Source organism: Xiphophorus hellerii, chromosome 24 (assembly GCF_003331165.1).
Source record: "Xiphophorus hellerii strain 12219 chromosome 24, Xiphophorus_hellerii-4.1, whole genome shotgun sequence".
NCBI classification, from domain to species: domain Eukaryota; kingdom Metazoa; phylum Chordata; class Actinopteri; order Cyprinodontiformes; family Poeciliidae; genus Xiphophorus; species Xiphophorus hellerii.
The window spans coordinates 5048455-5075765 of record NC_045695.1 but is presented as its reverse complement, the minus strand read 5'-3'; the positions used below and the strand labels follow the sequence as shown (position 1 = coordinate 5075765).

General features: G+C 40.4%; 1 protein-coding gene across 3 annotated transcripts in view; it reads left to right on the top strand.

The window, feature by feature from the left end:
• The window catches only part of si:ch73-383l1.1 (receptor tyrosine-protein kinase erbB-4), a 287281-nt gene that overhangs the window by 180156 nt on the left and 79814 nt on the right, over positions 1-27311 (top strand). For all 3 annotated transcript variants that reach the window (XM_032556862.1, XM_032556863.1, XM_032556861.1), the window contains exons 4-5: positions 23571-23705; positions 25536-25601. In XM_032556862.1, the coding sequence (XP_032412753.1) occupies positions 23571-23705; positions 25536-25601 (201 nt within the window). The remainder of the gene's footprint in view (positions 1-23570; positions 23706-25535; positions 25602-27311) is intronic.

Here is a 27311-nt window from a genome sequence, read left to right as displayed (position 1 = left end):
TGATGTAAAAATATTCAAGGCTTTTATTTTGAAATTATTATTATGCTTAATTTTAAATTCCAAACTAATCCCATGTGTAACAGTTCCTGAGTTAAATCAGTTATATACAGCCCATAGCAGCAAAGCAGTTCTAAAGGCCAGTTCAGTCCTGATCTGTTTCAACTGAGCGGTCCACTATAGATAGAACTACAATGATGCGTATCTGTAGTCCTAATCAGCAGCCAATAGCCTCTTGAGTTCCGTTGCTATGGTAAATAATGGTCTCAGCAGGGTGTGAGCTCTGAGCTGTGAGCTCTCAAACACACAATTGTGTGTTTGAGCAAACACGTTTTACTGAAAAAAAGCATTGGAAACAAATCCTTGTTGTTCGGGAACCGTAATACATATTCGAAAAGCGTTTCGAGCGTATGAGAGGCCTATGTGTCTTCTGCGATAGTCCCGAGATTCATATCTGTACCTCACTCAGAGCATTTACAGTGATGAGAGAAAGAAATGTTGTGCCCAGATCTGAAATTCTATTCAAATACATGGGAGAGAGCCTCAGACAGCCTCAGAAAATCCTGTCGCATGACTTTGCTCTGAAGCACCGTGACAGAAAACCGTACGGTCTAGATAAATTTCGAAAACATTTTACCGGAGCAGACAGGCGTATCAATGTCAGGACCGATTGTGATACTAATCGTGCGATATTTGTGGGCGTGATGGCGATTTCAAAAATGATTTGGGCTGAAAAAGTTGTCTTCATCTCTCACTCTAAGCAGCCAGAGACGCACTCTAACTTTAGGAAAAATGAGAAACTTTGGGTCGCTTAGAGGCAAATTGTGGACAAACCGTAACTGGTATCGACGAGCCGTCTTCACTTTCGAAGAGATCACAGACGTATCTACAAAATGAAATTTGAATGGCATTTCTAGGTGAATTTGTGACGACACAGAAAATCCTCAAAAATAGGGTATTTCTAGGATTTTTCCCATTGACTTATAATGGGGTTTTTTTCGTAGTTTTTTGCGAATTATGTCGCCACGTTAAGCCCAAATCCCACCAGAAGTAATAGCTGGAATGGCGTGAATTTTCTGCAGGTTTTGATACCTCATTTGTAGGTGTGCACCAAGCGGTATGAGCCGCATTAATGGTTACGGAAGAAAAATAAAGAAGAACTAGAAAATTTCGGAAGAAATTTAGCCGGGGCCTGCCAAGGCGCGCCCGTCGGGCTCGGGCCCGGCGTCGTCACGCCACAAATCGGCGTCGACGCTAAAGGACGCCGCAACATAATCAATGGCACGCGGAGAACCGCAAGAACGTTAAGCAAGGCGGACGTGCACCATTCGGTACGATTTAAAATTTTTGTCAAGGCTTTTATTTTGGAAGTTTTGTTAAACTTCATTTCAAAGGGCCAACCTAATCCCATGAATAACAGTCATTGGATAAAATCAGTTATATAGTGCTCAAAACAGCAATAATCTCATGTAAGAATTCTCAAGGCTTTTATTTTGAAATTTTCAGTATGCTCCATTTTAAAGTTCTGAACGAATCCCATGTGTAACAGTGCTTTGGATAAAAAAGTCACATAAAGCCAAAAAGCGCAATTACCTGATGTAAAAATATGCAAGGCTTTTATTTTGAAATTATTATTATGCTCCATTTTAAAGTTCCGAACTAATCCCATGTGTAACAGTGCTTTGGATGAAAAAGTCATATACGGCCAAAAAGAGCAATTACATGACGTAAAAATATTCAAGGCTTTTATTTTGAAATTATTATTATGCTCCATTTTAAAGTTCCTAACAAATCCCATGTGTAACAGTGCTTTGGATGAAAAAGTCATATACGGCCAAAAAGAGCAATTACATGACGTAAAAATATTCAAGGCTTTTATTTTGAAATTTTCAGTATGCTTCATTTCAGAGGGCCAAACTATTCCATTGTGTAACAGTGCTTTGGATAAAAAAGTCACATAAAGCCAAAAAGCGCAATTACCTGATGTAAAAATATTCAAGGCTTTTATTTTGAAATTATTATTATGCTCCATTTTAAAGTTCCGAACTAATCCCATGTGTAACAGTGCTTTGGATGAAAAAGTCATATAAAGCCAAAAAGAGCAATTACATGATGTAAAAATATTCAAAGCTTTTATTTTGAAATTTTTGTTAAGCTTCATTTCAAAGGGCCAAACTAATACCATGTGTAACAGTGCTTTGGATGAAAAAGTCAAATAAAGCCAAAAACAGCAATTACCTGATGTAAAAATATTCAAGGCTTTTATTTTGAAATTATTATTATGCTTAATTTTAAAGTTCCAAACTAATACCATGTGTAACAGTTACTGAGTTAAATCAGTTATATACAGCCCATAGCAGCAAATAGTTCTAAAGGCCAGTTCTCAGTCCTGATCTGTTTCAACTGAGGATAGATAGAACTACAATGATGCGTATCTGTAGTCCAAACCAGCAGCCAATAGCCTCTTGAGATCCGTTGCTATGGCAAATAATGGTCTCAGCAGGGTGTGAGCTCTGAGCTCTGAGCTGTCAAACACACAATTGTGTGTTTGAGCAAACACGTTTTACTGACAAAAAGCATTGGAAACAAATCCTTCTTGTTCGGGAACCGTAATACATATTCGAAAAGCGTTTAAAGCGTATGACAGTTCAATGTGTCTTCTGCGATAGTCCCGAGATTCATATCTGTACCTCACTCAGAACATTTACAGCGATGAGAGAAAGAAATGTTGTGCCCAGATCTGAAATTCTATTCAAATACATGGGAGAGAGCCTCAGACAGCCTCAGAAAATCCTGTCGCATGACTTTGCTCTGAAGCACCGTGACAGAAAACCGTACGGTCTAGATAAATTTCGAAAACATTTTACCGGAGCAGACAGGCGTATCAATGTCAGGACCGATTTTGATACTAATCGTGCGATATTTGTGGGCGTGATGGCGATTTCAAAAATGATTTGGGTTGAAAAAGTTGTCTTCATCTCTCACTCTAATCAGCGAGAGAAGCACTGTAATTTTCGGAAAAATGAGAAACTTTGGGTCGCTTAGAGGCAAATTGTGGACAAACCGTAACTGGTATCGACGAGCCGTCTTCACTTTCGAAGAGATCACAGACGTATCTACAAAATGAAATTTGAATGGCATTTCTAGGTGAATTTGTGACGACACAGAAAATCCTCAAAAATAGGGTATTTCCAGGATTTTTCCCATTGACTTATAATGGGGTTTTTTTCGTAGTTTTTTGCGAATTATGTCGCCACGTTAACCCCAAATCCCACCAAAAATAATAGCTCCAATGGCGTGAATTTTCTGCACGTTTTGATACCTCATTTGTAGGTGTGCACCCAGCGGTATGAGCCGCATTAACGGTGACGGAAGAAAAATAAAGAATTATAATAAAGAGACGCTTGTTGGGTGTAGAGTAATAGGTTCCTGCCATTGCTTTGCATGGCAGGCCCCAACTAGAAAATTTCGGAAGAAATTTAGCCGGGGCCTGCCAAGGCGCGCCCGTCGGGCATGGGCCCGGCGTCGTCACGCCACAAATCGGCGTCGACGCTAAAGAACGCCGCGACGTAATCAGTGGCACGCGGAGAACCGCAAGAACGTTAAGCGAGGCGGACGTGCACCATTCGGTACGATTTAAAATGTTGTCAAGGCTTTTATTTTGGAAGTTTTGTTAACCTTCATTTCAAAGGGCCAAACTAATCCCATGCGTAATAGTCCTTGGGTTAAAATAGTTATATAATGCTCAAAACACAAGTAGCTGATGTAAAAATATTCAAGGCTTTTATTTTGAAATTTTCAGTATGCTTCATTTCAAAGGGCCAAACTAATCCCATGTGTAACAGTGCTTTGGATGAAAAAGTCATACAAAGCCAAAAAGCGCAATTACCTGATGTAAAAATATTCAAGGCTTTTATTTTGAAATTATTATTATGCTCCATTTTAAAGTTCCGAACTAATCCCATGTGTAACATTGCTTTGGATGAAAAAGTCATATACGGCCAAAAAGAGCAATTACGTCATGTAAAATATTCAAGGCTTTTATTTTGAAATTTTCAGTATGCTTAATTTTAAAGTTCCAAACTAATCCCATGTGTAACAGTGCTTTGGATGGAAAAGTCAAATAAAGCCAAAAAGAGCAATTACATGATGTAAAAATATTCAAGGCTTTTATTTTGAAATTATTATTATGCTCCATTTTAAAGTTCCGAACTAATCCCATGTGTAACAGTGCTTTGGATGAAAAAGTCATACAAAGCCAAAAAGAGCAATTACATGATGTAACAATATTCAAGGCTTTTATTTTGAAATTTTCAGAATGCTTCATTTCAAAGGGCCAAACTAATACCATGTGTAACAGTGCTTTGGATGAAAAAGTCATATACGGCCAAAAAGAGCAATTACGTCATGTAAAATATTCAAGGCTTTTATTTTGAAATTTTCAGTATGCTTCATTTCAAAGGGCCAAACTAATACCATGTGTAACAGTGCTTTGGATGAAAAAGTCAAATAAAGCCAAAAAGAGCAATTACGTGATGTAAAAATATTCAAGGCTTTTATTTTGAAATTTTCAGTATGCTTCATTTCAAAGGGCCAAACTAATCCCATGTGTAACAGTGCTTTGGATGAAAAAGTCATACAAAGCCAAAAACAGCAATTACATGATGTAAAAATATTCAAGGCTTTTATTTTGAAATTATTATTATGCTCCATTTTAAAGTTCCAAACTAATCCCATGTGTAACAGTGCTTTGGATGAAAAAGTCATATACGGCCAAAAAAAGCAATTACATGATGTAAAAATATTCAAGGCTTTTATTTTGAAATTATTATTATGCTCCATTTTAAAGTTCCGAACTAATCCCATGTGTAACAGTGCTTTGGATGAAAAAGTCATACAAAGCCAAAAACAGCAATTACCAGAGGTAAAAATATTCAAGGCTTTTATTTTGAAATTTTTGTTAAGCTTCATTTCAAAGGGCCAAACTAATACCATGTGTAACAGTGCTTTGGATGAAAAAGTGAAATAAAGCCAAAAACAGCAATTACCTGATGTAAAAATATTCAAGGCTTTTATTTTGAAATTTTCATCAAGCTTAATTTTAAATTGCCACACTAATCCCATGTGTAACAATTGCTGGGTTAAATCAGTTATATAAAGCTCAAAAGAGCAATTTTCTGATGTAAAAATATTCAAGGCTTTTATTTTGAAATTTTTGTTAAGCTTCATTTCAAAGGGCCAAACTAATACCATGTGTAACAGTGCTTTGGATGAAAAAGTCAAATAAAGCCAAAAAGAGCAATTACATGATGTAAAAATATTCAAGGCTTTTATTGTGAAATTTTTGTTAAGCTTCATTTTAAAGTTCAAAACTAATCCCATGTGTAACAGTGCTTTGGATGAAAAAGTCATACAAAGCCAAAAACAGCAATTACATGATGTAAAAATATTCAAGGCTTTTATTTTGAAATTTTCAGTATGCTTCATTTCGGCTTTTATTTTGAAATTTTCAATATGCTTAATTTTAAAGTTCCAAACTAATCCCATATGTAACAGTTACTGAGTTAAATCAGTTATATACAGCCCATAGCAGCACGTAGTTCTAAAGGCCAGTTCTCAGTCCTGATCTGTTTCAACTGAGGATAGATAGAACTACAATGATGCGTATTTGTAGTCCAAATCAGCAGCCAATAGCCTCTTGAGATCCTTTGCTATGTTAAATAAGTTTCACACCAAGGTGTGAAGTGTTAGTGAAACAGCCTGAGAGCCTCAGAAAATCCTGTCGCATGACTTTGCTCTGAAGCACCGTGACAGAAAACCGTACGGTCTAGATAAATTTCGAAAACATTTTACCGGAGCAGACAGGCGTATCAATGTGAGGACCGATTTTGATACTAATCGTGCGATATTTGTGGGCGTGATGGCGATTTCAAAAATGATTTGGGTTGAAAAAGTTGTCTTCATCTCTCACTCTAAGCAGCCAGAGACGCACTCTAACTTTAGGAAAAATGAGAAACTTTGGGTCGCTTAGAGGCAAATTGTGGACAAACCGTAACTGGTATCGACGAGCCGTCTTCACTTTCGAAGAGATCACAGACGTATCTACAAAAGGAAATTTGAATGGCATTTCTAGGTGAATTTGTGACGACACAGCAAATCCTCAAAAATAGGGTATTTCTAGGATTTTTCCCATTGAGTTATAATGGGGTTTTTTTCGCAGTTTTTTGCGAATTATGTCGCCACGTTAAGCCCAAATCCCACCAAAAATAATAGCTCCAATGGCGTGAATTTTCTGCACGTTTTGATACCTCATTTGTAGGTGTGCACCCAGCGGTATGAGCCGCATTAACGGTGACGGAAGAAAAATAAAGAATTATAATAAAGAGACACTTTGTTGGGTGTAGAGTAATAGGTTCCTGCCATTGCTTTGCATGGCAGGCCCCAACTAGAAAATTTCGGAAGAAATTTAGCCGGGGCCTGCCAAGGCGCGCCCGTCGGGCATGGGCCCGGCGTCGTCACGCCACAAATCGGCGTCGACGCTAAAGAACGCCGCAACGTAATCAGTGGCACGCGGAGAACCGCAAGAACGTTAAGCGAGGCGGACGTGCACCATTCAGTATTATAAAGTAAGTATATCAGCTAAAATCAGCAGAAACGCTAATGTTAGCAAAATCAATAAACTATATGCATATTCCAGTATACTGAGTTTTGGTTTTACATTCATTCTATTTAAATGTAGTTTGTTTGTGCTTACCAATGTTTTCTGGCCGGATGTCAGGCACCGTTTTCCCCTGGTCAGTTCGTCGATGTCTGGTTTTAGTTCTATTCTGTGGCAATCCGCAAAACGGCGTGTAGGTTTTCGTCAGTAATGCGCGATCTGTGCTTGGTCTTGTTTAAAGTCATTATTGAAAACATCTGTTCGCACAGATAGGTGCTTCCAAACGTGGACAAAACACGAGCTGCATGGAGTCGAAGCTGTGGCATCAAATCAGGGGGCAGTAGACGGTAAAAGTCCTCGATTGAAACATCACGGGACTTCGCTCTTTAGCTTGTTAGCTTGTCGATGTTTCAGTTTTATTCGCTGGGAAAATTAATAATCAGCTTGAGGTGACTCTGCTGCACTCTAGTGGCGAGAAGCCGTAATGTTGGTTGGTAAGAATCGGAAGGCATTATGGGATATGTAGTTTGTAGTCAATTCGTCCTCAAAACCTATTTTAAGTCAATCAATGGGGCTGTAAAACGGTGGTAGGGGGGAGAGGGCCACATAAAATGACGTAGCGGGCAACATGTGGCCCGCGGGCCTTGAGTTTGACACATGTGCAATAGAGGATCTATCTGCTGCTCATGCAAAACAGTCTATTTTAATCCCATGTGTAATAGTCATTGGGTTAAATCAGTTATATAATGCTGAAAACGCAAGTAGTTGATGTAAAAATATTCAAGGCTTTTATTTTGAAATTTTTGTTAAGCTTCATTTCAAAGGGCCAAACTAATACCATGTGTAACAGTGCTTTGGATGAAAAAGTCAAATAAAGCCAAAAACAGCAATTACCTGATGTAATAATATTCAAGGCTTTTATTTTGAAATTTTCATCAAGCTTAATTTTAAATTGCCACACTAATCCCATGTGTAACAATTGCTGGGTTAAATCAGTTATATAAAGCCAAAAAGAGCAATTACGTCATGTAAAAATATTCAAGGCTTTTATTTTGAAATTTTCAGTATGCTTCATTTCAAAGGGCCAAACTAATACCATGTGTAACAGTGCTTTGGATGAAAAAGTCAAATAAAGCCAAAAAGAGCAATTACATGATGTAAAAATATTCAAGGCTTTTATTTTGAAATTTTCAGTATGCTTCATTTCAGAGGGCCAAACTAATCCCATGTGTAACAGTGCTTTGGATGAAAAAGTCATACAAAGCCAAAAACAGCAATTACATGATTTAAAAATATTCAAGGCTTTTATTTTGAAATTTTCATTACGCTTCATTTTAAAGTTCTGAACTAATACCATGTGTAACAGTGCTTTGGATGAAAAAGTCACATAAAGCCAAAAACAGCAATTGCCTGATGTAAAAATATTCAAGGCTTTTATTTTGAAATTATTATTATGCTCCATTTTAAAGTTCCGAACTAATCCCATGTGTAACAGTGCTGTGGATGAAAAAGTCATATACGGCCAAAAAGAGCAATTACGTCATGTAAAATATTCAAGGCTTTTATTTTGAAATTTTCAGTATGCTTAATTTTAAAGTTCCAAACTAATCCCATGTGTAACATTGCTTTGGATGAAAAAGTCATATACGGCCAAAAAGAGCAATTACGTCATGTAAAATATTCAAGGCTTTTATTTTGAAATTTTCAGTATGCTTAATTTTAAAGTTCCAAACTAATCCCATGTGTAACAGTTACTGAGTTAAATCAGTTATATACAGCCCATAGCAGCAGGTAGTTCTAAAGGCCAGTTCTCAGTCCTGATCTGTTTCAACTGAGGATAGATAGAACTACAGCGATGCGTATTTGTAGTACAAATCAGCAGCCAATAGCCTCTTGAGATCCGTTGCTATGGTAAATAATGGTCTCAGCAGGGTGTGAGCTCTGAGCTCTGAGCTGTCAAACACACAATTGTGTGTTTGAGCAAACACGTTTTACTGAAAAGAAGCATTGGAAACAAATCCTTCCTGTTCAGGAACCGTAATACATATTCAAAAAGCGTTTGTAGCGTATGACAGTTCAATGTGTCTTCTGCGATAGTCCCGAGATTCATATCTGTACCTCACTCAGAGCATTTACAGCGATGAGAGAAAGAAATGTTGTGCCCAGATCTGAACCGAGATGGGCTGTCACTCTAATTTGAAGAAAAATGAGAAACTTTGGGTCGCTTAGAGGCAAATTGTGGACAAACCGTAACTGGTATCGACGAGCCGTCTTCACTTTCGAAGAGATCACAGACGTATCTACAAAATGAAATTTGAATGGCATTTCTAGGTGAATTTGTGACGACACAGAAAATCCTCAAAAATAGGGTATTTCTAGGATTTTTCCCATTGACTTATAATGGGGTTTTTTTCGTAGTGTTTTGCGAATTATGTCGCCACGTTAAGCCCAAATCCCACCACAAGTAATAGCTCCAATGGCGTGAATTTTCTGCACGTTTTGATACCTCATTTGTAGGTGTGCACCAAGCGGTATGAGCCGCATTAACGGTTACGGAAGAATAAAGAATATTAAAGAGACGCTTCTCTCCGACAATAGTAATAGGTTCCTGCCATTGCTTTGCATGGCAGGCCCCAATAAAGAAACACTTTCTCCGACAATAACAATAGGTTCCTGCCATTGCTTTGCATGGCAGGCCCCAATAAAGGGGCGAAATGATTGACCGGGCTCAAAGTCAGTGGAAGCCCAAATATGGAAAGTGTGTTCCTGTGGGAAAGACTGCGCTTTAAATTAGAGCTATATGTTGGGGAATGTCAGACATGGCAGAGGACGTCTAGAGGTTGTTTTCAAAGATCAACAGTTGGCACCTCATTCCTCCAGGCCAACACATATATCCTCCACAAATATTCCAAGCTTACTCGTGTCAAAAAAAGAAAAAAGAAGTTTTTTTCAGAAGTCTTGATCTTTATTTAAATTTTTTTCTGACCAGCTTTTCTCTGTTCTCTTTTTGGCCTTCATGTTGTCTTATAGATCAAACTGATCTGTTCAACCCAAACCCAATTCATCCAATACTTGCAAAATCTCGTTACAGTATGAGGCTGAAACTGGTTTAGCGGTTGTGAAGGTTTCACATCATCCAAAACTTTTTATTTTCTGGTCTTTTTCTCAGATTTTCGTCTCATTATCGTTCAATCTGGGTGCATCGCACATTATGCATGATAAGCACGTTATGCAACGCCGATGACTGAATCTGAGGAACACAACGGTCCTTGAGTTTTCACATCAAAGATGGGATCTGCTCTGTAATATATTTTCTTGAGTAAAGGTTTTAGTCGAGCAGCTTAGCAGCTTTAGCTAAACGCATGTCAAATTTCAGCCAAGTAGTGCAGCCCGTCAAGTGAAAGTGCAGCTGTTGCACAGATTGGCAGTCAAGCATTGGACCTTCCCTAATCACTTCTTTACGCGTTTCGCCAGCTGCTTTCAGAAATCACGCAGATTTTCCTGATGGAAGAACACGGAGGAGCGAACGGAGCCGCCGTAATTGCGTTTGGAGTTTGTTTAGGCAAAGAATTCTCCCTCCATTGCCTCTTTACTTAACATAAAGCCTGTGGTGTGATCTCCAGAAAGTGGTGTAATTACAGGAAGATCAAATAGAGCAAAAGCGGCTAATGCTAATACGCACTCTCGATCTGGACCGTTAGAGGAAAGCTGGAGAGAGTAGAGAGTTGGGGCCCATTAATAATGAATCCAGTGTCATCATTAAGGCACCAGATGATTAAAACATATCTCCCAGCTTCAAACGCTGCTTTGCCATCCTAGGAAATGCTGCAGTTGTGAATCTGCAAAGCAAGAGAACCCTTTCAGTCTGCTTGTGAAATAAAGTTTTGCTCTTTTTTTCTTTCATCTCTTCTCTTCTAGCTCCTTTTTGGAGGAGCGAAACACCAAAGCACCAACATTCCTTTTTGAAAACAAAAAATGCAGCTCCAGTTCGGTGTGATGTAACGCATCCCATAAATCTGCACAGACGTCTCAATGATATGAACTTTTACACCGAGTTGGTGTAAAACGTCTTTGCCGCAGCTTCTTGAGATGACTAGCTTATGTCAACTCGATGTAGATAGTTCCAATACAAAACCTTTAAATGTTCTTGATGGAGAAGACTAATCACTACTCAGACTGAAGACCTGATATACTAAATTATCTCTCGTTAATATTCATGCTCAGGAGAAGGCAAAGCTTCATCTTTGGCTTGATTTCTGCAACCAAGCAGTCATTGTCATGCAACGCTTGTGCTCAGGCTTATTGTTGTGTTGCGGCGGGAGTCTTTTAAGTCCATTGACGGGGAGAGCCGAGGGGCCCCTGGTTTGTCTCCATTAGGGGCCGTAACACTCGTAGAAGGAGGAATAAATGATCTCTAATGGATCGGAAGCAGTCCTCTGAGGGCAGTATGTCCGCCGTCCTGTACGATGATCCTGGACGTTAAGGTTACCCGACTCCAGCTGAGTGAACCGACTCTGCACCTTACACCACCTCAGTTAGCAACTCTGACTTTTGCTCCAAAAAATTGTCTAATATCACCTGTAATCTCAGCCTTCCGGATCATTCTACAACACTTTGGGATTCGGTACTCTTTGGCTGGAGGAGAATGACTCATCGGTCCGGTGCAAGCACTCTCAACTAACCTTGATGACGAAATCTAGCCCTACAGAGTAAAGGGAACTTTTTCTCCATAAGGGCCTACTGTGGTTCAACAGATGTGAAACAGATTTGTCCCTAAATCTGCTGACCTTTTTTTTTTTTTTTTTTTTTTTAGCTAAAGACAAAAAAAAAAATCTTTTGCCAGAATCATTTCCTTCTTGAAAACTTTGATCTAAGGCTGTTTTCCCACCTGATAATTTGGTTTTGGTCAGTTAAACTGCAACATTTTCAGCTGCTATACCACTGAGTCAAACCAACCAAACACTTTAAGCAACCCATTCCCCTCCTCGTCTGTGGGGGCGCTGCACCAAGAACCACTGAAGGAAATGACACAAAAACCTCTAAAGAAGACACTGAGTGCAACCATAAACTATATATGTAAGCTAAAATAGAGTAGCATCAGGTTATAGCGGTTGTGGAGTTTCTCTTTTGAGCTGTTTCTCCTGCTAGTGTTAGACTTGTGCTCTTGTTTTGGTTCCATTTACCCAGAATGCCGGGCGCTTTAGTCCACTTCCTTCTCTTGAAAACAGACTCCGTTCCATGCACACAAATTTCACCTGTGGAGGAACAAACAGCACAGCAGAGTATAAGGCGCTTCCCTGTTTCATTTAACCTTTGCTTTACGACAATCCCAAAGGAAGAACCTGATTTTGTGGGATTTTAGTCTAAAGGCCATGATGGTCAAAGCAGAAAGTTGATTATTTGTTTGGTGAATCAGTTCTGAGTTGATTTGGCTGATGAATGGCCCAATGATGACCCAGTATTTAAAGACTCTGTTCTAGCCAAAGGTTCCAATAACCTTCAGCAAACATATAGGCTACCTGTTAACATGTAGAAACCTCCTAATGGTTCTTATGGACATCCGTATGCTGCAGTTCTTAAACAGTTGGCTCTAAAAAGTTTTTATTTACTTCCATTTGAGAGATATTTTGACCGATTAAACAAAGTAAAGTATAAATCAAAACCACTTTTGGTCCATCTATGTCCATTAAACTACCAGGGTCAGAAGTTGACTTTGTCCTTCAGTAAACAGTGCTTGAGACCAGGCCTTCTGATGACTGGAAGTGTCCATTTGACAGTAATTACACTGAGACCGGCTGATTGTTCTGCTCTCGGAGGCGTCCACGCTCTGACATCGCCTCCCATTTGCATGATTTAGGGTCCGGATGAAAACAGAGTTGTCCTCCAGGGTCTCCGGACACTTTGACTCCGACGCGCGTCGCTGATGTCTTTGGGTTCTCCGAGCCCCGTCTGCATCTCGAAACACTAATAAAGCACGTCCAGTCCCTATCGCTGATGAATAATAATGTGTGCTGCACATCTGGAGAAGTCGTAAACCGGAGATGGCCAAAATAAAAAGACTTGAATTCTTGTTGGGGAAAAACTCATCAAAAGTCATGTTAAATATTCTGTAGTGCCAGATGGAGGCAATTTACCGTTCCGAGTTGGTTTGTTGGTGTGTGTGCTGTCGTCTGTGTGCTCCAAATTATCCAAGCGGAGGGATGAGTGCAGCAGCTCTTTGCCAGAGAATGACAAATTGCCCATTTAGCCCATTGTAAGTGTCAATTTTAATGCAGAGGGGTTAGGTCGGTTTCAGCACTTGCTAACCATTCTGCAGGGTAAAAATATGGAATATGGTTTATTACTTGAACTACGAAATCTGTGTCAGGGCGGAAGCGTGTGCATGTTTTCGATCCGCAGACAGCAAAACACACACAGGAAACTTTCTTTCTGCGTGCGAGCACATAATAAGAGCTACATTTCAAGTTCTGAGGCCGGCGGCTCAGCGGTTTTCGTCCTGCCGTCACGGCTCCCCCTTGGCTCGTTCGCGGTGCCCTTTAAATTTCAGTTTGATGTCGCAATCTTGAACAATTGTACCCAAACACAATTTCCAGCTCAATCTCTGAGCGGACCCCGGCTCGTCGGGGGTAACTCTGCTGTAAAACAGCCTGTCACCGGCGTTGTGGAAAGAGGAAAAAAAAAACACAGCGCAGCAATTTCTCGGAGGGTTGTTGAGCACCGAGAGTGGCAATTTATTTGATGAGTGAGTTGCTTGACCTGGGGTTCAGAGGGAGCTATTAAAAAATAGGGTATAAACCTCAAAAAACAAAGCTTATATACTGTATATATATATATATATACATCTATCTTTCTTTCTTTATTTATTTTTTTGCTGATTTCTGACTTTATCATCTGGATTTTAAAACTGGATCTTGGACGAGGAAAAGTGAAAACGTCTTCAAACCCCTGCAGTTATTCGACATTAAACGTTGCAAATACAAAACAGTGTTGATGACTGCATTGGTAATCAGAGGAAATCTAAGTATTCAATATTTTCAACATATTTATGTATGAATTGACTGATGCAACAGACAGCAGTGATCGAGAACTTTGACCCGATATTTAACCTTCATTGGCGTCCCCATCCTCCTCCCCTCGTTGTGTTTGGCCGGTTCTTTTGTTTGCCCTTTGCTGATTGGAGGGCCTCTGCCTCGGCTTCATCTGAATGCAGGAAGCGGTGACAGAAGAGGGCCTATTAGGACTGAAGCCCATCCGGCCCTTTAAGTGCTCCGTGTCTCCAGCTCCATTTTCATTTGCCTCCATTATTGAATTTACCGGCTTGTGGTTCGCCGTGATTGCATTTTGTGTCACCCCTAAAAAATAATAATAATAATTAAAGAAATATCCCCACCCACCCCTTCTCAAGCTCTCATCACCAAAGGTAGAGTGACACCCAGTTCTTTTGTAAACATGGCTGCTCATCAAGTGGTATTCAGATGGAGGTGGCCGGGGGAGAAGAAAGTGATGGCAGGGATTCATTTAGCGTCCATTGAAGCTTTAAGGTGATGGTGTTGGTGGGGGTTGCTATCTCCACCCTCCCACCTACACAGCATCCATAATCTCCTAAGGTGAAGCATTTTTCATCAGGATTCACTGCAAAACAATGTCAGTCCAGACTGCTAAATTTAATCTGGGGGCTTTAAAACCCGATTATGGTTATCTGAAGGGCCGCGGCGGCCGGCTCCTGGACGGCGGGGCTAAGTCAGAGAGACGGGGTTGGACCTCCCCCGCGCTGTCGCCCCTCACTCATTCGTCACCCACCGCAATATCTCCTTGGCTGGCAGGGCTAATAATGGAGAAGAGGGGAAACGGGACTCGGGAGAGCCGCCTCCACCTCCGCGGTGCAGAGGCGGTTTCTCTGAAGTCAGAGGATCTCACTTGGAAAGATTGTATCGTTTATAAAACGGAGCACAAACGGCTTTGGCAGCTTTTTAGGGGTGTGACTAATACAGCGCACCCGACATTTCCCTCTAACTTCCTAACTCGCACCGTTAGGAGCTTGATTTCATTTTGGTCACTACAACACCAGAGCGTCTCTCCTCCACCTGCCTGACGGCGAACCGGCTCCTGTTTTCCGCCTGCGTGCCCTTCGCAATCTGCAGCCATTTACCCCGCATGCAGGCGGGATGCGAAATACTTATTCATAGAATTTGGGAAGTCGTTTTCACTTACGTAGCCTCTTTCTCAACAGCCCGCTTTAATGTAAACACACTTGGAGGCGCTGGAGGGTAAGGGGGTTAACCTCGGGGACTGGTGCTTGTTTTACAGAGGAGTCAGGAGTTTGCCTCAGATTACAGGGTTTCTTTGTAAAGAAAACACAAAACTTGAATTTAATTTTTAACTGTTTTTAATAGCTTGCATATCACATCTATGTCAAAACGTCTCTCCATAAAAACTTTATTCTTTTTCATTTTATAACCTCCGGCAAAAAAAATACATAATTAATACTTTAAGTTGGTTACATTTTAAGGAAATACCTGGACTTTAATTTGAAAACAGCTAAGCGCTCAATCAGAATCACCAAGCACTGAGGATAAGCATCATATAATTTTGAGGGGAAACAATATGTCGAAGGGCACAATGATGAAAATTGTATTATGAAATAATTTAATGCTGAGCTGAAGATTATGGAATTACTCACTACGTAAGAAAAACACTGAATTACATCTGACAGAAAACCTAAATGTTGGGGAAATGGTTATGGAATCTCTTAACACTTAAGAAAATATTCTAGATTCACCTTTTGTTGAAATAAATAACGGCATTGAAGAAAGAAATATGGAATCATTAAATGTTAAAAACTAACTTAGCTTAGCTTAACTTAGATCAATGGGAGAAGAAAATGTTTATCCATTTTACTAAACATTCTCTTAAGAGCAGAGATTTTGTACTTTCCACCAAATATCTAGTTGTGAAATTTTGCGCGTGTGTCAAACATTTTTATTTCCAATTCTTAAAACGTCATTTTCTGCTGGTTAGTAAGCCGTCCAATCACAGCAGAGAACTGACTTCTTCTGTAAAGTCCGTGGAAGATCTTAACTCACCCAGCGTTCATATCCATATTAGTTTCATAAATGTTGAATCCCCTGAATAAATATATACATATTTTTACTCTATCGCAGTTTTTTTTAGAATATAACATAAAAAAGGAGCAAAGGGCCAACTTTAGCACAATAAAAGTGGAGCAATAACACATACTGACCTTTAAAGTTTTCTGCAAAATGTAGCAAAAAAAAGGAGGCAGTGTCTTGTAAGGAATATAATATCCATGTCACATAAAATGGCCAGGCATCAGGGGTCACAAGTCAGCATTCTGAGGCAGATCTACATCCTACAACATGACAATGATCCAAAATACACTTACAGAACTGTCTGAAAAATCCAGGCCTAGTCAATGAACAGATCTTGATCACTTTGAGATGCTATACACCGACTTGAAACAGACTGAACAAGCAAGAAACTCCTCAACCAGCTGAAAAAGAGGAGGAATTCTGATCTTAGAGATGTCAGATGGTTTTGTTTCAACATTTTAAATTGGTGAAATAAAGTTAGTTTCTGTTGCTTAGTAAAATCACTGTTTTGCAGGGGGGGGAAAAAATAAAGCTAGCAATAATATGTAAAACATTTCACAATGACAATTGAGTATTTTAGGGCTTCTGTAAAGTCACTTCGTGTTATCTACGTCTCTTCAACATAAAAAAACATCCTATTGAAGTTAATAATGCTGCCTCAAAACACCGACTCTGCTACTCTGATAAAACGGAACCAAAATAGTTTTCACACCTTGGTACCAGAACCACTGGCCATAGAAAAAGAAACGTTCTGGTGTGAAAACGGAACATTTGTATGGATTTTAACCCCAGGGAATGAAACTACCAGAGTTTGACGTGCAACTGTCATGTATTCAGAAAGTATATTTTGAATAGGAGGGAGTGGCTCAAATATGCAGTGAAGACGTCAACATTTGAAATTGAACACAAAACAGGCAACCTAGCCAAAGTTTACACAATTTTGGATCACCAGATAAAAAATGATTCCAATATAAAATGTCCATTAACCGCAGACGTCATGTACAACAAAACATGTTTGAAAAAATAAGCAACAATATAGTCTGGTCATTTAAATCCACACAAACAGATCAGAACAATTTAACTTAGGAAGAAATTTTAAAAAATATATATATATTGATAAATCTTTACCTTTTGACAATTTTCCTTTTTGAACATTTTTACCCAAAGATTTCTTGTAGGAACTATCATTGTTTGGAAGGATGTTTAGGTTGGGGTGGAGAGACGTCACCTTCAAAATAAAAGCCACAAATGTACAGAGTTTGTCAGACGCCGTTTCTGATTGTGAGTTTTCACACAGGCCAGTGCAGGACACCTAAAATGCCAAACCAGGTAGGGTTTCAGAGGCTGAGTCTTGTTGTTTTTCGCTTAGTTCGACTCAAATAAAAAACAACAGGAGCGCGGGTGAGAACCGGGGTTGAGTGTTTCTGAAGGACGATCCTAATGAAGACGAGCAGAGGGCGGATGCCCAGGGCGTGCAAGCGACACGCCCGCCGCTAAGACGCGACAATAAGGGTAAACGCACGGACTCATCAGCGGAGGACGGATCGCTGTCGCAGCCTTATTCATCAGCGTAATTAGGCAGGGGAAGAGATGCGGGACAAGTGGCTAGCAGCACTGATGAAAGCTCATCAGCAGGCTTCGTTCAGAGCCGCGGTCACTGATTGGTGCTTTGGCTATCATTGCCTGGAAACTACTTCAAACTAAAGGACTGTGCTCAGCTGAATGCCTATGAAATGGGCTTAATTGGCTTATAAAGGCAGACGGGCACGGAAATGGTTCTTACTTTCGCTAACAGTCTTTTCCCCATTCTGGGAATGTTGCTGTACAGATGAATGTTGTGAAGAAAGCCAACGCTGCTGCTCTTACCTCGTTTGGTTCAACAGTAATAATCAATAAAAGGTTATTTTTAACCTGTCAGGACACTCAGACTTCCTGGCTTAAGTCTTCAACTGAAACACAGAAACAACTTGATGTAGTCTTTAAAGTTATATCAGTACTTTGGGGATTTTCTTTACTTTTTCACCCAATTTCTCATCTGGTTCTTGTATACTGTTGTATAAAATCTTAAGATGACAAAAAATTGATTTGTGTTTGGTACACGTGAAACATGTGGACTATATGGAGATCAGAACCAAGCACTCATTGTGCATAAGATAAAGGCAGGGATGCACGATACGCTAAAATGCTACAATTCATTTGGTCGATAACAAATACCAATACTGATATTTTTTTTTCCTATAGCTCATTATTGAAACTATATGGCTTTCTCTACTGTGGAGTTAAAATACTTTATTATCTTTGTCAATTTAGCCTGCTACCAAATGCTAAAAAGAAGGCTGAAAATGATGTAACACTTTCATCTTGCATTATGTTTAATGTCGAATTTCTTAATATCTGCTTCTTCCAAGGCAACGACAACAGTCAAACAACGCAAATTTGATGTTGTGCTATGCTATGCAGGCATCATTGTCACTGGTTTGTCATATAAAAACAATGTCAATGTCGGCCATCGACTGAATGGCCGATGTCGATATTAAATTTTACAGCTAATATCGGCCGATACAAGCCGATAATATCATGCATCCGTAGGGTCAGGGTTAGGCTACCCTTATCCTCTTCCTTAGAAATCTCCTCCAAATCTTTCTACATATAGACTTTTTCTGGGTAATTAGTTTCTTTTTAGGTAATTGTAGAATTAACTCAAAAATGGGTTTGGTAGAGAGATATTTCAAGACTTCTTACGCCTCCCGGAGGAACCAAACAGCAACTAATTTTTGTCGTAAATTTAACAACAACAAAAAACCTGAAGTATTTGAGAGAAGGTAACTGAGGATCAAGTGTCGGACCTATTCTACACGTCTTCCTCAATAGAGTATCTCTGAAATGAAATAAAAAAGCAGGTTAAGACCAAAAGAACGCATTGGGTTTTTGTATTTAGCTGACACATATCGCTCCATAATCCAGAAGAAATGGGTAAATACCTCATTTTAATACAGTGGGGGTATTAACTTAATACATTTATTTTGTATATTTTGAGGAATTCTCCCAATCCCAGCCCACATCGTGTTCCACCGCACGCCTTGGCTCGTACCTCTGATTCAACCCGACACTTCAACCTCCGCTCGCCAAGAATCTTACTCCTCCATTACGCTGAGAGCTTCTTTTTAAAAAAAATTTTTTTTTTTCTTCCAGTGCCAAGAGATCTGTAGCAAAAACGCCACACCAGAAGCAAAACATGACCTGACCATATGGCAGCGGGGCCCTCGGCGGCCTTGTGCGCACATAAAACGGCTTCACGGGGAGCACAGCGCCCGGCGGCACCGAGCGACGGCGCCGGTGGAACATACAGAATACCAGAAACGGGAGATAAAGGCTCCAGATTGGGGCCCCACTTGTAAAATGTAGCCAAGCTCTGATTGAAATCAAGAACTTCCTGGCAAATTTATGTGAAGAACAAATTTTTTGAAAGAACGCAGCGTCTCGAAGTAAAATGACTAATTATATCGTATTGAATTCTGTAGCTGTGATTCTCAAAATGTTCAGCCTAAAATAACAAGTTATTGTTCAAAATATTGATAGACTTAGCAGCCAAACGGTGTCATGTTCTATTATTCTAGTTCTAGTCATTTTTGCAGTTCATTCATTCAAAAAAAAAAAAAAGTATAATCAGAAAATGTTTAAACCTTTTTATTTAACATCTTTGAATAATTTTACTTTTGGAGCAGGCGCTACTCTGACCATGGTTAATTTGTTTTTAATTCCAGGTTTCAGCTAAATTTTCTTGTTTTGAATTTTGTAACATTTGAACTTTTACACAAACATAATGCCCTCCACTTATACATAAATATATTTTTAGAATTTTTAAAAGACAGAACATCAAATTATTATTTTTTTAGCATTCTTTTTAATAGTTTCAGTTTCACATTTTGGATATATTACATTTTATTTTTAACCAGACTAATAGTTTTATATTTTATTTTAAGCGTTTAACAAGTTTAAACGTTTTAGTGATAAATTGTATCATAATAATGTGGTGTGATTTAATAACTGACATTTAGACATTAAGCAAAATGTCAGACAAATTAAAAACTGGTGAAATTCTACACATATCATGATGTGTAATATTTCAATGGTTCTCAAAAATCTGCCTTATTTCCACAAGTAAGTTCAGAAAATAAAACAAAAAAAGTTGTCATATTTTTTGTTATTTTGCTAGTGTACTTATCTGGAAAAATAAGTACACTAACAAAAAAACAAAATATGATAACATGCACAAAAGGCCAAAATAGTATGTAATGCACTCCACACCAAAGCAATGCTGTGACAGCTGGAAATGATGAACAACGTTAGCTTTATTGATTGTCTGCTTGTTTTTTATTCTTATTTCTCTTTCCAGTAGTCTATGGCAACTGAAGAGGACCAGTAGTTATATGGAAAGCCAATAGTGTCACAAATTTTCTTTAATACTATTTGGTGTCTAATTATATGAGTAAAATAAACCCCAACTGCTGTTTAAACAGTATCACACATCACTTTTTTCTTGAGTTTTGCACATTTTTTTCTTTTTTTCCAAATTAAATAAATATCAAATTCAATTCTATTTCAAATTTATGAAGAATAACATTTGGAGTTAGTTTCTTTTTTTGTCTGTGTTGCTCTGAATTGTTATAGAAACATAATCTTAAAACCATTGTTGACCGTTTTATCCGATTACTCTTTTGTTTTTCATCTCTTTTTTTTGCATGTCAGGCCTTCCGTAGAGCATCAATTAGTTTGACGTTCATTTGAGAACAGCTGTTAAAAACACTTCCCGTGCCTGTACAGGCCCTGAGCGTCCACCAGCGATGCGGAGAGCTAGTTTTTACGATGACCTGTGAATCAAAAGGGAAGCCGATCCGTCCTCTGCGGCTTCCTGATGGAAACCTGGAGTTATCGGCGGTGCCGGAGTGCAGCAGGCAGCCGCGGCCCCGGTAATGAATGGCCACCTGGTCCAGGCTTGTCATCCCCGCCTCTGGAAGAGTTAGCGCCCCTGCTTGGATGGACAGCAATTTGTGTGCTGAAGTGCGGCCGCTGGCATTTACAGGAACATCTGGGGGCCGAGTCGGGCCCTGACAGAGGGACGGCTCTCCAGAAAGTATCAAAATCCATTATATCTGCCATTATCCAAAGGTCCCAGGTGGGAAAGGTAGTTCAGTTTGTCATTTTTGACTTTTTCTGCTATTTACCTTTTTGGCTGTCTTGGGAACGTGAAGCCTCTCCAGCACTTGTGTTAAGTCAATAATGTCCCTATAACCACTGCTGTCTTGCTGGACAGTGGCTGGGCCTGTAAATCATCTCCTTATATTTATCGGTTCATCTGTTTTACTACAAGAACGTATGTCACAGAATCTTTATTTTTTTAATATAAAATGTAATAAAAATTCAATTTAAATCAAAGGAATTGGAGAGATTTAATTTGGTTGTGCCGTTTTCTGCAGTCCAGTGTGTAGAGGTGGAAAAACTATGATGGGGTGCAGAAAAACATTAGTTTAATAAAATATTAAGTATTTGTGCAGTAATGTGGATGAAGCGACAGAAGCTGAGTGTCCAGATGCTGCATTGACTTCCGGACCACCATTAATCCCCTCCACCTCTCCAGACCCACCGGGAACATCTGCTGAGTTCGGAGTTCCACCTAAACTCAGACATCATTCAGAAGCTCAAGGCTGGCCGCCGTTAGTGAGCGACGGGCCGCCTTGGGTTACAGTCTGGCGTCCTTTTCTCCGTGTCCGTCACAGCGCTGCAGGGATCTGGGCTGAGGTCGGACCAAGGTCACCTCAGGTCACCCATCCTTTTCACCCTGCGTCGTTTCTTCTAAGAGCGTTCTTTGCGTCGTCTTGAAGGGAGCTCGCGAATGTTTCTGCTTGTAAACGGGGGGGCGTGCGGTGATGGATGCTCCGCGCTGACGGGAACATGATTACATGAACTGGGTGCTGCAGGCCGTTCGGCAAGCAGACGAAGCGCCATGTCACCTCTAAAGAGGCCGTGAATGAATGTCCCTGTCTCCACCAAGGCCCACTTCCTTAATCAGGGTGTCGGATGGTAATGATTAGCTTCCTGTGTGCGGCTTCCCGAGCTGCCGAGGCGTCCGCATAATTCATACGCTGTTAATAATCTGTCCGGAAAGACAATGCCCTTCTTTTCCTTCTGAGTTTATCCGTCTCTAATCTGAGCCGCATTCCAACTTATTTTAAATTAAATTTCATTTATTATGACAAGTGCTTTCCTGGAATAAGGCCTCATGTTGGAGGATACAGGGAATGCGAGGTGATTGCATCTAAATCCCCTCCCTCCGCCCTCTTCTGGAGGTTTAGCGATGCACCGGGTAGCAGCTGTAGAGGAAGCGGCGGCGGCGGTGGATCTGCCGCCGCAGGTCACGGCTCGGGAGGGAGGTGGATTACCGCCGCATCATTATAGTCAGAGTCTGTGTCCAAAACCTGGATTAGTAACATAGAGAGGGATTAGGCTTTATTATCCTACTCTGGCATCTGTTAAGGCTACCGGTCCTTGAGAAAAACATATTTTTGCTGTTTCAGCCTGCTCTGTATGGGGATCCCGCCTTTACGGCGGCGCCGCTAACCTTCCTGTAAAGTCACATGGTTCAGAAACCCGATTTCATTTAGCAGCTGCTGTTGTTCTGAGCCGCAGACACAAACCTTCATGTGTTCTAATGGGATTTTATGCCAGGGAAAAAAAAGAAGAAGATTTTATATTAATGTGAAATATATCTCAAAGTAAAATCCAGTACAGAAACCAACCTATGGAAACCCTAGTAGAGGGGTGTTGAAAGTGTGGGTCAGGGGCCGTTTGCAGCCCTTGGAATGATTTTGCGCGGCCCTTGACGACAATTTTAAGAATGGCATAAATTTGGTTTTCCAGCTCAAGAAGTGATGCAGGCACAGAAATCAGACTACTCTTCTTGTTTCATTAATGTATTATGTCTTTAAGTCATTGTTAAGCAACTAAAATAATGAATTAATTTTTATAATTAATACATTTTCCTCATTTTGTCAGACCTACCAGGTCATCTCAAACAAAAGCAACCCACTGTTCCCAACTTAGCGACTTCTCAGGCAAAAAAAAAAATATCCAAATCAGTCTCTCGAGAGTTTTAAAGGTCGGCGATCATCAAGAAACTGAAATCGGTGCACTACTACTCACAACACTAGAGTTGGTCTAGTCCACACAATTTCAATAAAATGTGTTTGAGTGGTTGGGCATCTGAAAAGAAAATATGAAAAGACGCAATCTGTAAGAAGAGCCAGCCTTTAGTTGAAGGAAATCGAGTGTGTTTGGTGATTCAAGTTCACTTTCAGATAAACGTCAGCAGATGCTCTAAATGCATCAGTCTCCTGTCTCAGCCTGTTGTTTGCCTTCAAGACTGAGGAATTCTGCAGCTAAATGAAATCGCTTAATTTTAAAATTACACAATATATTCTCCTTAAAAGCTTTTGTTGTTAAGTTTGCATGTGAAATCCATCCAGCAGCCTTTAGTTGATTAGTCTCTTTATTCCAGCCATCAGTGCTTGTGGACGTGGCATTGAATTACGGCGCACATTTGTCAATAGCATTTACCTTCATGCTCAGACGCGCTTCAAGGGAACGCCGTTTGCAACGCGGGGCTTCCACACAAAAGAACCATAAGAGTTAACCTTGAAGTATTGATTTCCTGCCACGGTGTACATGTGCCATAAATCCGCCATAAATCCACGGCTCTCTGCTCATTTTTCTTCCTGTCTCCCTCTACCTTTTCTCTCCCCGTGCAGAGATACTGAGCGGCGGCGTCTACGTGGACCAGAACAAGTTCCTGTGCCACACTGACACCATCCACTGGCTCGACATTATCAGGAACCCCCAGGCGGAGCTGCTGGTGGTTCCGTCCAACAACAGCAACAACGGATGTGAGTAAAGTCCAAAAGCTCGCCCTCCCCCCCCACCCCTGGACCACGCTTGAACATTCATGACCTATCGCTTTTATTTCATTCTGTTTGCCTGCTGGGGATTTGGAAGCGAAATCACTTGGTGTTAGATCAACATGCGAACCTTTCCAGTGGAGTTGAAACCAGCAGGGCTTTTGCAGCAAAGCCCATGGAGCTGCTGTCGGCTGGGCTCTTTGTAAATCTCAATAAAACTGACAGCTAGTTTGAAGTGGCGCGCTTCCCTCTCTGTCCGGTGGACATTTGGTGTCAGACGAACTGGCGGTTGAAGACAGACTCTTGCAAACTTTTCTGTGTGTGTATCTCAACCTTTGGGTGAGTTGAAAGGATAAATTATGAGGTTTTTCTGGACAATTTGTGAATTTAACTAGAATAAATTATCCTCTCTGCTGTGACCACCTCTATAGAGGCTTGTCCTCTGGCAGTTTGCTGCTCTGAGACAAACCGGAGTTAACAAAATGCTGCCGATAAGGAAATGTTGCTGCACATCAATATGGAAGGGGCTTTAAAACACTTTGGAGTGAGAGAGATTAGTCATGAGTGAAAAACATTGGAAAAAGTTGCCAAGCTTCAGGTTCATTCAAGTCCCAAAGGGAAATTAGTGTTACAGCAAGTAAAAAGGCAAAAAAAAAAAGGCATAAAAACAAAGAGACATACAATCAAAGTTCTAAAAATGAGGGACAATAGAATGTGTCAAAACAAAAAAAAAGTATCACTCCACACAAGAGTGCCAGTAGAGTATATCATCATCATCAACCAACAATTGCAACTATCAGTAAGTAAATGTAGAAATCAACAGTCAGATGATGATCCTTCTGTCTTGCCAGTCTTCCTCAGCAAATTCAACCCAAGTTTTGACTAGACAATGCTCAAAGACGCTGCAAAACTGGAAGAGTTCTGAAAGAAAGTGCGTAAAGAATGAAGCGTTTTTGCAAAGTTGCATCTGAAGAAACCATAAAGACCTCTGGAGTGACGCCCTTTGGACAGAAGAGACCACAATGGGAGTGTTTGGACACAACGCAAAAGACGGTCGATTGAGCAGAAGAAACATCGAGGACGCTGGTTCTTTGGAGGTTTCTAATAGAATCAGACGGGTGCCTTTAATCTGGATTAGCGGATATGAAATTCACAAAACAACCAATCCGTTATTCTGCTCTATCAAGATCTTGAGCAGAATTGTATCTGAGTCTCATCAACTTAAAACCGTAGCTAACCAGACCTCATGGAGAGCAGGTTACTGAAAGACCAAGAAAAACATTTTGGGAGAGACCTTTAGATGCAAAATGTGTGGAACATTGTTATTTTGTTGATTAGCTAGTGCTGATGGAGGAGGAGGGGGGGGTAAAGCACTAAAGTGTGGAGGAGGTGGGCCAACAAAAATGACAAGAGAGTGCGTGGGAGTGGAGGTTGCCAAATTGGCGCCCGTTGCCAAGATGTAGTCAGTATTTAACATTAGGGACCTGTGGTGGGAGTGGCTAAAGGGGCCGGGTGACAGTCGGCGGCGTTGTTCCACTCACTGTGTAATTAACCCATAGTCAATTAAGTCTTGATGATGGGCCACAGCCAGATGAGCGCTGTCAGGTCCCACTTTCCCTGACAGAAAGGGAGTAGAGGGCGCGTTTTCACGCTCCTCTTCCTCTTCCTCACCGACCACAACCACTCTATTGTCTACTCAGCTCAGGAGTTTCCACAATTGTGTCCCTGTCACCAGTCAGGAGAAAGTTTTGGCGCCCCGCTCGCTGCGACGCGTCGGTTTCTTTGGCGTTTGTCTGACATGTTTGCTTTGTTTTCCAGGCAGGCGCTGCCATCGCTCCTGCACCGGACTCTGCTGGGGTCCTCAGGAAAGCCAGTGTCAAACATGTGAGTGTGGATAGTTTATATCTGGATCTTCTCCATGGCAACCCCAGACCTGGTTATTACTAAAAGACTTGATGCACATATATGGTATTTACCATTAGCTCTCTAGACTTTCTGCCTTTCAAAAGTTTTAATTTACCCACTGAATCACAGTCTGCCAAACACAACCACTATCTGGGAAACTCATTAGACATCCTATGTAGGTATTATCTGGCTCTCATATAGGTATTAGGAGGATCAATTTAAAGTGGCTCTTACTCCTTATCCAGAGATGATGAGCATCCATTGTGACCGAACAGAATATAAGAGGGCCTATTTTTATCACTATTTCATACCCACATGGCACCCATGTGCAAATGTTTGGAAACTAACATGCGTATGTGAGTCCTATGTGGATCATTTTTAGGATGAGTTGACATTAGTTTCGGTGTGGGACCATTACAGACCAGAAAACCCTTTGGGGAACCTTTGTAAGCCTTAACTGGGCCTCAGACAGGCCTTATGGACATCAATTGAAATAACTCCATGGAGATCAAACCTAGAAGGTATTTAGGATGGGGCTGTTCTAAGTTGCATCTAAATACAACCTAGAACAAATGAAGGCCTTAGCTGGGATTGAAAATGTTGCCTGGCATTAGAATGAAGTCCTTGGATCTCAAGGTTTGACTGTAGAGTTATTGATTTTCTGCTCGCCGTCTCGCCAACTATCGCTGGCCAATCAATGAATGCAGTCTGTCAAATCACCAGGTTGTTCCAAAAAATGGGGAGGAACCACACAGGATCCGCGAATAGAGATGAACCGGTTAAGATTAACATTGGAAGCTCAAAACACTGTCCTGAGCCGTATGCAACGCAATTTCGTTCTGTATACACCCTGTGCACGCAAAATGACAATAAAGTCAGTCTAAGTCTAAGTCTAAGATGGAGCCAATACTGGCACGACCAGTTCTACATGACACGTAGGGCCAAGTGGGGTTATAAGTCATTCTTGATTAAATCTGTTGTAATTGTGCAACACATCTAATCCCCAGATGGATTGGGTTCCTATTTTTCCATAGAATTAAGTTCAAACCTTTGAAACAAAGTAAATATGGAGCAATTATGAGCCAATGTCTCATTGGTCTCATTTTCTTAGAGCATTTCACATAAAGGCCCCATACGGAGCACCAGTGGAGAAGATTGTTCAAAAGCAAAGTAAAGGGTTCTTTAGGAGAAGATGGAGCATTCAGATTCATTTTGTTTGATTTTTACATTAATAAGAAAATGTACCTGTTGCTTCCAAAATCAGGTACATTTTCTTGACAATGTATCAATGATTGTAAGTGTTACAATCATTGGTGTCAACAACTAAATCAAGGAGGAGCTCAGAAAAAACAAACAAAACAGCTGTTTTAGAGAGGATTTTCTTGCTGCTCTTATTGAATTATTAAAAGCTGATAATTTAATAAACCAACATGCTTTGCAACAATAAACAGGCAGAATGCTCGAGAAGTGAACCCATGCGAGTGTTAGCAGTTTGAAGAACGAATGCTGTTTTTCACAGATTAATGAACCGCAGAGGCTTGTTGTTGTTCCACATCTGTAGCGTTATGTTGCCGGCCCGGCAGTCATTAATTCCTCCAACCTTCTGATTGTTGGCTGCGACGTTCTGTCTGGTGTGTAAAACTGCTTCTTAGCTCCAATGTACAACAGGAAACAGCCTTAAGAGAACGA